Below are 12,157 nucleotides of genomic sequence, written 5' to 3'. Positions count from 1 at the left end.
GCTAATTTTTTGTATTTTTAGTAGAGACGGGGTTTCACCATGTTGACCAGGATGGTCTCGATCTCTTGACCTCGTGATCCACCCGCCTCGGCCTCCCAAAGTACTGGGATTACAGGCGTGAGCCACCGCGCCCGGCCATAATAGAAATTTTTAATGATAAAAATATAGATATTGGGCCAGGCACAGTGGTTCATGCCTGTAATCACCTGAGGTCAGGAGTTTGAGACCAGCCTGGCCAACACGGTGAAGCCCCGTCTCTATGCCTCTACTAAAAATACAAAAATTAGCTGGGTATGGTGGCAGGTGCCTAATCCCAGATACTGAAGAGGCTGACGCATGAGAATCACTTGAACCCAGGAGGTAGAGGTTGTAATGAGCCAAGACAACAGAGCGAGACTCCATTTCAAAAAATAAATATATTTTGAACATCAGTGAAAATGTAAAATTTAAAGGAATAGTTACCTCACAGAAGCAATGAAAAGAGGCTAAATCTAAAGTAGCCAGTATTACTCGGGAGGCTGAGGCAGTAGAATGGCTTAAACCTGGGAGGTGGAGGTTGCAGTGAGCTGAGATCACTCCCCTGCACTCCAGCCTGGGCGACAGAGCAAGACTGTGTCTCAAAAAAAAAAAAAAAAGTAACAATTATAAAACTTTTTCTTTTGAGACAGGATCTCATTCCATTAACTCAGGATGGAATGCAGTGCTGCAATCACAGCTCACTGCCGCCTTGACCTCCTGGGCTCAAGTGATCCTCCCACCTCAGCCTCCTAAGTAGCTAGGACCACAGGCACACGCCACCACACCAGCAAATTTTTTGTATTTTTGTAGAGATGACGTTTCACCATGTTGCCCAGGTTGGTCTCAAATTCCAGAGCTCAAACAATCCACTGCCTCAGCCTCCCAAAGTGTTAAGTCACTGTGCCTGGCCAATACCATAAACGACAACAACAACAAAACCACCAAAGCATTTTGCTAGTCAGAGAATATTACCAACCATCTTTATTTATCTATATTTATTTAATTTAGCTGGGGGTCTCACTATGTTGCCCAGGCTGGTCTTCAATGCCTGGACTCATGCAATCTTACTGCTTTGGCTTCCCAAAGTGCCGGGATTACAGGTGTGAGCCACCACGCCTGGCCCAACCGTCTTTAATTTGGCAGTTTAGTCCTTCCAGAAACCCATTTCTTCTACCTTCCATTCTTTTTATTACATAAATAATTGATGATAACGTATAAAGAAAAAAAGGCCGGGTGAGGTAGTTCACACTTGTAATCCCAGCACTTTGAGAGACTGAGGCAGGTGGATCACCTGAGGTTGGGAGTTCGAGACCAGCCTGACAAACATGGAGAAACCCTGTCTCTACTAAAAACACACAATTAGACGGGCGTGGTGGTGCATGCCTGTAATCCCAGCTACTTGGGAGGCAGAGACAGGAGAATCACTTGAATCCGGGAGACGGAGGTTGTGGTGAGCCAAGATCACACCATTGTACTCCAGCCTGGGCAACAAGAGCGAAACTCTGTCTCAAAAACAAAAAACAAAAAAAAAAAAGTAAAGAAAAAAAGTGTGTGTTTCCCAAATTCCAAATTAGTTGTGCACACTTCCCCCATGTAAACATAGACATGTAAGAAATGTATAAATATTTTTTGTAAATGGTTATATAATTTGTATTTTTTGAACCAGTTGTGAATCGTTTCCTTCTTAGCAAATATTCACCCAATTACGACTATTGAATATTATTATTATTGAGACAGATCTTTACCTGTTGCCCAGGTGCAGTGCAGTGGCCATCACAGCTCACTGCAACCTTGAAGTCTTGGACTCAAGTGATTCTCCTGCCTCAGTCTTCCAAGTAGCTGGGACTACAGGCATGTGCTACCATGCACAGCTAATTTTTTAACTTTCTTTTGTAGAGGCAAGGGTCTCACTCTGTTTCTCAGGCTGGCCTGGAACTCCTGGCCTCAAGCAATCCTCCTGCTTCGGCCTCCCGGCTTACAGGCATGAGCCACCATGATAGGTTCCAAATTATAATTTTTAATGGCTACATCTTTTCCTTAATATGAATGCATCATATTTTATTGGACTCCCTACTTTGAAATATGTAGGAATTTTCAGTGTTTACTGTGACAAATAGCACTGTGATAAAAAAAAAATAGAAATGTAGTCAAATTCACGTTTGCTATTGATTTTTTTTTTAATTTTTAGAGACATGGTCTCGCTATGTTGCCCAGGCTGGTCTGGAACTCCTGGCCTCAAGCAATCCTCCTGCCTCAGCCTCCCAAAGTCCTGGGATTACAGGCATGAGCCACTGTGACCAGCAGCTATTGATTTTTTTCCCTTTTGTTTTCTTCTTTCTTCTTCTTCTTCCTCTCCTTTCTCTTCTTTCTCCTTCTTCTTCTTTTTGAGACTGAGTCTTGCTCTATATCGCCCAGGTGGAGTGCAGTGGAGTGATCTCGGCCCACTGCAACTTTAGCCACTGAGGTTCAAGCGATTCTCATGCCTCGGCCTCCTAAGTAGCTGGCATTACAGGTGTGCGCCACCATACCCAGCTAATTTTTTGCATTTTTAGTAGAGACGGGGTTTCACCATGTTGGCCAGGCTGGTCTCGAATGCCTGATCCCAGGTGATCCGCCCGCCTAGGCCTCCCAAAGTGCTGAGATTACGAGCCTGAGTCACTGCGCCGGACAGTTATTTTTTGTAAGAATTAAAAAAATAGGCTGGGCGCGCTGGCTCAAGCCTGTAATCCCAGCACTTTGGGAGGCCGAGGCGGGTGGATCACGAGGTCAAGAGATGGAGACCATCCTGGTCAACATGGTGAAACCCCGTCTCTACTAAAAAAATACAAAAAAATCAGCTGGGCATGGTGGCACGTGCCTGTAATCCCAGCTACTCAGGAGGCTGAGGCAGGAGAATTGCCTGAACCCAGGAGGCAGAGGTTGCGGTGAGCCGAGATCGCGCCATTGCACTCCAGCCTGGGTAACATGAGTGAAACTCGGTCTTAAAAAAAAAAAAAAAAGAATTAAAAAAATAATAATAATGTTGCTTTGAATTTTTTTTTTTGGAGACAGAGTCTTCGCTTTGTTTCTAGGCTGGAGTACAGTGGCGCGATCCTGCCTCACTGCAACTTCTGTTTCCGGGTTTCAAGCAATTCTCCTGCTTCAACCTCCCGAATAGCTGGGAGTACAGGCACGCACCACCACGCCTGGCTAATTTTTTTGTATTTTTCGTAGAGACGAGGGTTCACCACGTTGGCCAGGATGGTCTCAATCTCCTAACCTGATAATAAGCCCGCCTCAGCCTCCCAGTGTTGAGATTACAGGCGTGAGCCACCGCGCCCAGGCTGCTTTGAAATTTTTTATTTATGAGTAGCTCTTTTGGTTAAAACTTGGCTATGTTTTCTCGGGAGTGATCCTGAGTTAGAGAATTTTGGAAAAGTGAGAAAATATAATTAAAAACATTTTCAAATGCTTATTAAATGTAACAAACGAGAAATCACAGGATCCATAAAGAGCGCTAGCCTGAAAACTGTGCGGTTTTTGCTGCAGTAATTCCTGGGCGCCGGCATCGCTCATACTCTACTCTCAGAATTACACCGAGAGGGGTCGCGAACCTCCGCCTGCAGCTCTCGGTGCGATCCGGAGGTACCCAGACGGCGGACTCTCTCCGGCCACAGCCCGGAAGCAGACGGGAATCCTAGTAGCGCCGCACCGGATGTATGTGTGGAAATGACTGCAGTCAGCTCACGACCGATTGGTTCTCCCGAGTGGACCTAAGTCTGTTTTCACCTGCCACTGGCCGCGTGGTTTGTCTATTTGAATAGTCCCCGCCCTCTGGAGAAGCCGGGTCCCGAAGCTTCACTTCTTCTTCATTACTATTGGTCTGTTTTTCAGTCCATCTTCTTCCTATACCTGTGGATTGGTCCTCAGGGCTCGGAACCCTCCCTCCCTCGCTCCCGGCTTAGAGGACAGCGGGGAAGGCGGGTGCTGAGGCAGGGGGCCTGAAGCGGCGGTACTGGTGCTGGCGGCGGCAGCTGAGGTCTTGGCCGAAGCCGCACGGTGAGTCTAAGGCCTGCCACGACCCTTCTAAGGCGGTGTAATGTCCAGACCCACGGCCAGCCTGCTTGTGGGGGGTCCAGGGGAAGCCGCCCGTCTGGGACGTGGTATCCCCACACTGCTGGCCCCAAGACCTGGGCACCGTCTGAGGCCTTGATTCCCACCCCTCGAGGCAACGCCCACCTCCCCGGGACCCCCAAGAGGCCCCCGGACCCTTCGTCCCGCGGTACGTCTCAGGCGCCCGAAGGCCAGCCCATCAGCTCTGGTACTGCCCTTCGGGTCTTTTGCCCGTCACAGCACCCTTTCTTCTGAGCCACCCACAGAAATTGTGGCTCTCTGCCCCAGGGAACACCAGCGTCAGTATCAGCCCCTCGTTCTCCGCCATGGAGACCTCTCAGGGACCCAGTCCCCGTAACTGAGCTCGGTTACATCGTTGGGGCACATCCTCTCTCCCTCTCCGCCACCCCCATCCCTGTTTCCCCCATCCAACTTTAACTCCCTTAAGCCCTATCAACACCCTTAGGATATTTGACTTCAAATATCCTAAGTTTAATTGGAACAGATGGCCTGTGGGCCTTAGACCATATAAAGATACACTGGTTCTTTCCTGAGAATAGAAATCCCTTGCCAGCTTCCTTCCCCCCTTACACACACACACACACACACACACACACACACACACACACAACTGGAGTAGTTTTCTTAGTAAGGATTCTTAAGTTTCCTCTCCCCTAAAGGGTGACATTTTCTTCTGCTGTCTTTTTCTTGGCACTGGAGTATTTGAAAGCTTTTCAAAACCACTTATTCTGTTTTTTCCTCTGTGTCTTACAAATTCGTTCAAAAATAAGAATTTTGAGAAATGGTTTTGTAGTATAAGCCAGACATACTTAGGATAGGTGTATGTTACCTCAGAGCAGTGTAGGCGGAGCCCTGTTAAGGCCACTGTGTTGTAGTTGCCTGATTTTGTATTTCCCCCTGAATTGTAAGCTCATTGAGGGAAGGAACAGTACATGATTGAGGAATGAGGGAATGATCTCAGGGACTAATTGGTTTCTTTTAGCTTACATTTGAAGTGCTAATCTTCTATAGAACTGCATTGTTCAATACAAGAATTATCAGCCACATGTGGCTGTAGAGCACTTGAAATGTGACTCGTCCAGGCCAGGCATGGTGGCTCATACCTGTAATCCCAGCACTTGGGAGGCCAAGGTGGGCGGATCACCTGAGGTGAGGAATTTGAGTCCAGCCTAGCCAACATGGTAAAACCCCATCTCTAATAAAAATACAAAAAAATTAGCGGGGCGTGGTGGTGGGCACCTATAGTCCCAGCTACTCAGGAGGCTGAGGCAGGAGAATCATTTGAACTGGGGAGGTGGAGGTTACAGTGAGCTGAGATCACGCCACTGCACTCCAGCCTGGGTGACAGAGCAAGACTCCTTAAAAAAAAAAAAAAAAAAAAAGTGACTAGTCCAAATTGACATTGTTTAAGAGTAGAGTGCACATGCAGTTTTGAAGACTCACTACAAAAAAAGAATGGACACTATATCAATTTTTAAAAATATTGATAACATGTTGAAATGATATTTTGGATATATTGGTTTAATTAATTTCACCTGTTTCTTTTCACCTTTGAAAATATGGCTACCAGCAGCTTTAATATTACATTTGTGGATCATTTTATTTCCTTTTTCTTTCTTTCATTTTTTTTTTTATTGTTGTTGTTGTTGAGGTGGAGTTTTGCTCTTGTTGCCCAGGCTGGAGTGCAATGGCGTAATCTCAGTGTACTGCAACCTCTGCCTCCCAGGTTCAAGCAGTTCTCCTGCCTCAGCCTCCCAAGTAGCTGGGATTACAGGCACGCACTGCCACACCCAGCTAACTTTGTTTTTTTTTGTTTGTTTGTTTTGTTTTTTTTTTTTTGAGATGGAGTTTCGCTCTTGTTACCCAGGCTGGAGTGCAATGGCGCGATCTCGGCTCATCGCAACCTCCGCCTCCCGGGTTCAGGCAATTCTCCTGCCTCAGCCTCCTGAGTAGCTGGGATTACAGGCACACGCCACCATGCCCAGCTAATTTTTTGTATTTTTAGTAGAGACGGGGTTTCACCACGTTGACCAGGATGGTCTCGATCTCTTGACCTCGTGATCCACCCGCCTCGGCCTCCCACAGTGCTGGGATTACAGGCTTGAGCCACCGCGCCCGGCCAACTTTGTATTTTTAATAGAGATGGGGTTTCGCCATGTTGCCCAGGCTGGTCTTGAACTCCTGACCTCAGGTGATCCACCTGCCTCGGCTTCCCAAAGTAGGGGGATAACAGGCATGAGCCACTGTGCCTGGCCTGTATTTCCATTAGACAATGCCGCTGTAGAATAATAATCTCCCTTTTTAGACTGAACTTGAGGAAAGGGGCAGTCTTAGTCATTTTTAATTCTTTTCCTACCTCCCCACATTTGTTACTTGGCACTGTGTCATGTACATAGTAGTAGTAGTAATAATAATAGTTTACAATTAATAAGAACTCAGTATATGCCCTGCACTGTCTTAAACACTTTTTAACATGTATTAACTGATTTAGCCTTCACATCCACCCATGAACTAGGTACTATTGTCTTCCTATTGTAGTTGAAGGAACTGAGACATTTTGAGTGTCTTTCTCAAGGTATGTGACTTTATTTTTGGTTTTTTTGTTTGTTTGTTTTTGTTTTGAGACAGTGCACTGGCGGGATCTTGGCTGACTGCAACCTCTGCCTCCCAGGTTCAGGTGATTCTCCTGCCTCAGCCTCCTGTGTAGCTAGGATTACAGGTGCACGCCATCATACCCAGCTAATTTTTGTATTTTTAGTGGAGATGAGGTTTCACCATGTTGGCCAGGCTGGTCTCGAACTCCTGACCTCAGGTAATCCTCCCAACTCAGCTTCCCACAGTGCTCAAGGTATATAACGAAAGGATTCAAATCCAGGTAGGCTAGCTCCATAGCCCACAATTTGATCCTCCCTACTGCACTGCCTCTTTTATACATCAGTCATTGTTGAATGAATCTAGGCTTTCTAAATCTTCCTCCAAAAGATCTCTCAATGTTTCTAGAATCCCTACCTGACAAGGACTAGGGGGAGATCTGTGTTGAGTTACCAGGGCCATACATAAATTTACTGCCATACTTTCTTAACCAGAATATTAAAGGAAACTTCTCTCTAAGGAACCTCAGGGCAAGATGCTTGGAACTGGACCTGCCGCCGCCACCACCACTGCCACCACATCTAGCAATGTGAGTGTTCTGCAGCAGTTTGCCAGTGGCCTGAAGAGCCGGAATGAGGAGACCAGGGCCAAAGCTGCCAAGGAGCTCCAGCACTATGTCACCATGGAGCTCCGAGAGGTGGGCTTCTGAGATTTGGGGCCAGCCATTGTGGGATGTTTGCGCTAAATGTACCATCACTGGTTTAGATTTTTTTGGACAGCTAAGTGAGGATTTGGAAAATAGAGATTATTTTAGAAAGGTTCCCAACCTCTTACATTCATAAAACATGCAGGTTCATTTGCAGCACTTGCACATTTCTGTGGCATTTTTCTTGTTTGTGGTCACATTTGAGGGGCCAGAATAGACTTAGCTGTTTCTTTTAACTTTTTCTTTTTTCCTAAGCACATATCACACCGTCAGTGCTTTCTGTCTGATAACAGTTATTGGGATGGGTTTGGAGAGTTGAGAGCTAGGAGATTTCTTCTTTTTTCTTTTAGACAGAGTTTTACTCTTGTTACCCAGGCTGGAGTGCAATGACGTGATGTCAGCTCACCGCAACCCCTGCCTCCCAGGTTCAAGCAATTCTTCTGCCTCAGCCTCCTGAGTAGCTGGGGTTACAGGCACGTGCCACTATGCCCGGCTAATTTTTGTATTTTTAGTAGAAACGGGGTTTTTCCATGTTGGTCAGGCTGGTCTCGAACCCCTGACCTCAAGTGATCCACCCTCCTCAGCCTCCCAAAGTGCTGGGATTACAGGCATGAGCCACCATGCCTGGTCCCCGGGGCTTTCTATCTAAATAGAGACCAGACTTGAAGTCAGAAACAGTATCTTGTTTTTATCCTTGTATCCCTGGTACTAGAAAGAACCTAGGACAGGACATTTTCTGCCTCAGAGTAGATACCCAATAAGTATTTGTTAAATAATCAGATGATTGCAAGTTCAGGTGCTCTACAGTGTATTCCTATAGAAATGGCAGTAGCTTGTCTTCTTTGGTTTGAACTATACTACCTGCCTCTCAGGATCTAACCTGTAGATGCCAGCCCGCTCCCACCACCACAGTCAGAGAATTATTAGAAATTGTTCTGATTACATCTTCTTTTGCAGATGAGTCAAGAGGAGTCTACTCGCTTCTATGACCAGCTGAACCATCACATTTATGAATTGGTTTCCAGCTCAGATGCCAATGAGAGGAAAGGTGGCATCTTGGCCATAGGTAAGGACAGAGTCTCTGGTCACAAAAAACAACACACTCACCTTTGTGTCCACTGCACCCTGTGTCTGCATTTATTGGATGCTAGTTCATATTTGCTTAATGAAATTTAAGAAGCCCGTGGCTTTTAATTGTAGCAGCAGTCCTGGGCTGCAGGCAAACGTATTTTTAGACGTGGAAGTGGAGCCTCAGAACCACTGAGTGACTTTTCAGACAGTTTACCAGAGCTGAGACTAGAAGCCAGCTTTCTTTTTGTTTTTTTTCCCCTCGCTCTGTTGCCCAGGCTGGAGTGCAGTGGCGTGATCTCGGCTCACTGCAACCTCTGCCTCCTGGGTTCAAGTGATTCTCCTGCCTCAGCTTCCTGAGTAGCTGGGACTATAGGCATGTGCCACTGTGCCTGGAGAGCCCAGCTTTCTTTCCACTCCTTCATGTTGCCTTTTACAGGTTCTGGTTCCTCAATAGAGCAGGGTTTCTGATAGTGGGGCTCACAGATGGAAAAGTGGAATCAGTATAGTTAATAAAAGGCAGGTCATCTTTTTTTTTTTTTTTTTGAGATGGAGTCTCACTCTGTCTGAAGTGCAGTAGTGCAATCTTGGCTCACTGCGACTTCCGCCTCCTGGTTTCAAATGATTCTCGTGCCTCAGCCTCTTGAGTAGCTGGGATTACAGGCCTCTGCCACCATGACCGGCTAATGTTTGTATTTTTAGTAGAGATGGGGTTTCACCATGTTGGTCAGGCTGGTCCTGAACTCCTGACCTCACGTGATCCACCCGCCTCGGCCTCCCAAAGTGCCGGGATTACAGGCGTGAGTCACTGCACCCAGCCAGGCAGCTTATTTTTAACTTCTAAGGACTGGTCATCAGTCCTGTGAATTATTATTCAGTCCCAGTTGTTTTCTCTTTTTTGGGGGGGAGGGGGGTGGCAGTTATCTACACTAGCCTGAGATTATTTTGCTTTATGTAAGTATTTCTGGCACAAGTATTAAATATCTGGATTAAAATGAAAATTGTCTGTGTTCTTGCCATCTAGAAATGTACTCAAAGTAGAATGGAGGGATCACTTGCCAGCTTTTAGTTTAGGCTGTATGCTTTTTGGCCAGCATAGGCCCTGTCATCACCTTTTGCCTTCCTCTCTTTTCTAGCCAGCCTCATAGGAGTGGAAGGTGGGAATGCCACCCGAATTGGCAGATTTGCCAACTATCTTCGGAACCTCCTCCCCTCCAATGACCCAGTTGTCATGGAAATGGCATCCAAGGCCATTGGCCGCCTTGCCATGGCAGGGGACACTTTCACTGCCGAGTATGTGGAATTTGAGGTGAAGCGAGCCCTGGAATGGCTGGGTGCTGACCGCAATGAGGGCCGGAGACATGCAGCTGTGAGTGCCTGCCGGGAGGAGCACAGCCAGGCCTGGGGAATGGTGGTGTCATGGTGGGGTCCTTTGCTTCCTTCTGAGGCTTATCCCTGAAAAAGGCTTGTCAGAAGGCTAGGATTCCAGGCTGTGAGATGGGGTAGAGTCTGTAAGAGAGAATTGCTGGGCGTGGTGGCTTACGCCTATAATCCTAGCACTTTGGGAGGCGGAGGCAGGCGGATCAACTTGAGGCCAGAGGTTTGAGATGAGTCTGGCCAGCATGGTGAAACCCCGTCTTTATTTAAAAAAAAAAAAAAAAAAGAGAGAGAGAGAATCTAGTAGTGGTGTGGTGGGAATCAGAAGCATCAGCTGCATACTTTCCAGTCTGCTCCCCGTTAGAGGAGGCAGTACTGTGAGGAGGGAGCATGGTACCAGGAGAGGGACACACACTTGGACCCTGGCTCAAGTCTTGGCTCTCCAGCTTCCTAACTCTGTAACCTAGGGCAGGTTTTGACCTTCAGTTTCTTCCTCTGTCAAATAAAAATAATAAGATTAAACATTAAACAGGATTATCCATTCAATAAATAATTATTACATACCTGCTGTATTCCAGGTAGTGTTCTAGGCTATTGGTATAGTGTTATAGAAAGCATAAAACACATCTGCGCTTCCAGAGCTTATGTTCAAACGTTACTAGCAGTCTTTGTAAGCAACCTAGGATAGTGAACACTGAGATGTTTCCTCAGTTTTGCTTTCCTTCCTCTGTCCCCAGAATTTCCTAGCTAGAGACTGAGCAAGCCTTTTCTGTTCCTAGTGTATGGCTCTAAGATGATAAGAGACTGCACTCCTGAGAGAACAAAACTCTGGTACCGATGAGAGTTCTCAGTTTGCCTTTTTCTCCAGGTCCTGGTTCTCCGTGAGCTGGCCATCAGCGTCCCTACCTTCTTCTTCCAGCAAGTGCAGCCCTTCTTTGACAACATTTTTGTGGCCGTGTGGGACCCCAAACAGGCCATCCGTGAGGGAGCTGTAGCCGCCCTTCGTGCCTGTCTGATTCTCACCACCCAGCGTGAGCCGAAGGAGATGCAGAAGCCTCAGTGGTACCGGGTGAGGAGATTGCCCCATTCCAGCCTCCAGCAAAGCACATCTATGTAGAGAATCACCTGCCCTAAAGGGCAGCCGTAGGCTTTGCCAGTCTTATGTTGGACATAGAGCTCTGAACATGGGTTGGAAGACCTGGGTTCCAGTCTTGGATTTGCTGCATGATCTTGGAGCAAGAATCACTTCTGTTTTGGTCTCAAATGAATTTTTTTTTTTTTTGCTCTGTTGCCCAGGCTGGAGTGTAGTGGTGCAATCTTGGCTCACTACAACCTCCGCCTCTTGAGTTCAACCTCCGCCACCTCAGCCTCTTGAACAGCTAGGACTATAGGCATGCACCACCACGCCCAGATAATTTTTGTATTTTTGATACAGACAGGGTTTCACCATGTTGGCCAGGCTTGTCTCGAATTCCTGACCTAAGGTGATCCACTTGCCTTGGCCTCCCAAAGTGCTGGAATTACAGGCATGAGCCACTGCACCTGGCCTCAAATGAACTTTTTTATGCTCAGTATGAATCAATAGTTACTTTATTGCATTTCATTAAAGCAAACATCTATTGATAGCCACCCTATTATTTTATATATGAGTAAGAATGCAAATATGCCAGTTAAACTGTAACTTGGTACCTTCTTACCAACAATTATAAGGACATCTCAACTGGGTGCTGTGGCTCACGCTTGTAATTCTAGCACTTTGGGAGGCCAAGGCAGGAGGATTGCTTGAGCTCAGGAGTTTGAGACCAGCCTGAGCAACATATGGGACCCCATCTCTACAAAAAAAAATAAAAATATTAGGTGGGCATGGTATTGCGCACTGTGGTCCCAGCTATTTGGGAAGCTGAGGCGGGAGAATTGCTTGAGCCCAAGAGGTCAAGGCTGCAGTAGTCATGATCATGCCACTGCACTCCAGCCTTGGCAACAGAGTGAGACTCTGTCTCAAAAAAATTTTAAAAAAGACATTTCTTTTCAGAGATGTTAAAATATGGACAAATTGGTGTCTCAAAATCAGTCAAATACAAATGATACTAATTTAGAAAGTGCCAGTTCTCTCTGCTCTAGTATCATGAAGCCTGTGCTGATTGCTTCTGCAGAGGGAACTCATCAGTGAGTCTTATATTAGAAAAAGAGCTCTGAACATGGGTTGGGAGGCCTGGGTTCCAGTCCTGAGTTTGCTGTGTGATCTTGGACAAGTCACTGAAATTCTTTTTTTTTTTTTTTTTT

General features: G+C 46.5%; 1 protein-coding gene across 1 annotated transcript in view; it reads left to right on the top strand.

The window, feature by feature from the left end:
• Window positions 1-3,931: 3,931 nt before the first annotated feature.
• MTOR (mechanistic target of rapamycin kinase) overlaps window positions 3,932-12,157 on the top strand; it is a 149,960-nt gene continuing 141,734 nt past the window's right edge. Inside the window, exons 1-5 of the mRNA XM_017503042.2 lie at window positions 3,932-4,056; window positions 7,244-7,420; window positions 8,387-8,495; window positions 9,634-9,866; window positions 10,743-10,943. Of these exons, the coding sequence (XP_017358531.1) occupies window positions 7,259-7,420; window positions 8,387-8,495; window positions 9,634-9,866; window positions 10,743-10,943 (705 nt within the window). The 5' untranslated portion in view covers window positions 3,932-4,056; window positions 7,244-7,258. The remainder of the gene's footprint in view (window positions 4,057-7,243; window positions 7,421-8,386; window positions 8,496-9,633; window positions 9,867-10,742; window positions 10,944-12,157) is intronic.

Source organism: Cebus imitator, unplaced genomic scaffold (assembly GCF_001604975.1).
Source record: "Cebus imitator isolate Cc_AM_T3 unplaced genomic scaffold, Cebus_imitator-1.0 Scaffold15, whole genome shotgun sequence".
Lineage (NCBI taxonomy): Eukaryota > Metazoa > Chordata > Mammalia > Primates > Cebidae > Cebus > Cebus imitator.
The sequence above is the reverse complement of the archived record's forward strand: the minus strand, read 5'-3'. Positions and strand labels throughout refer to the sequence as shown.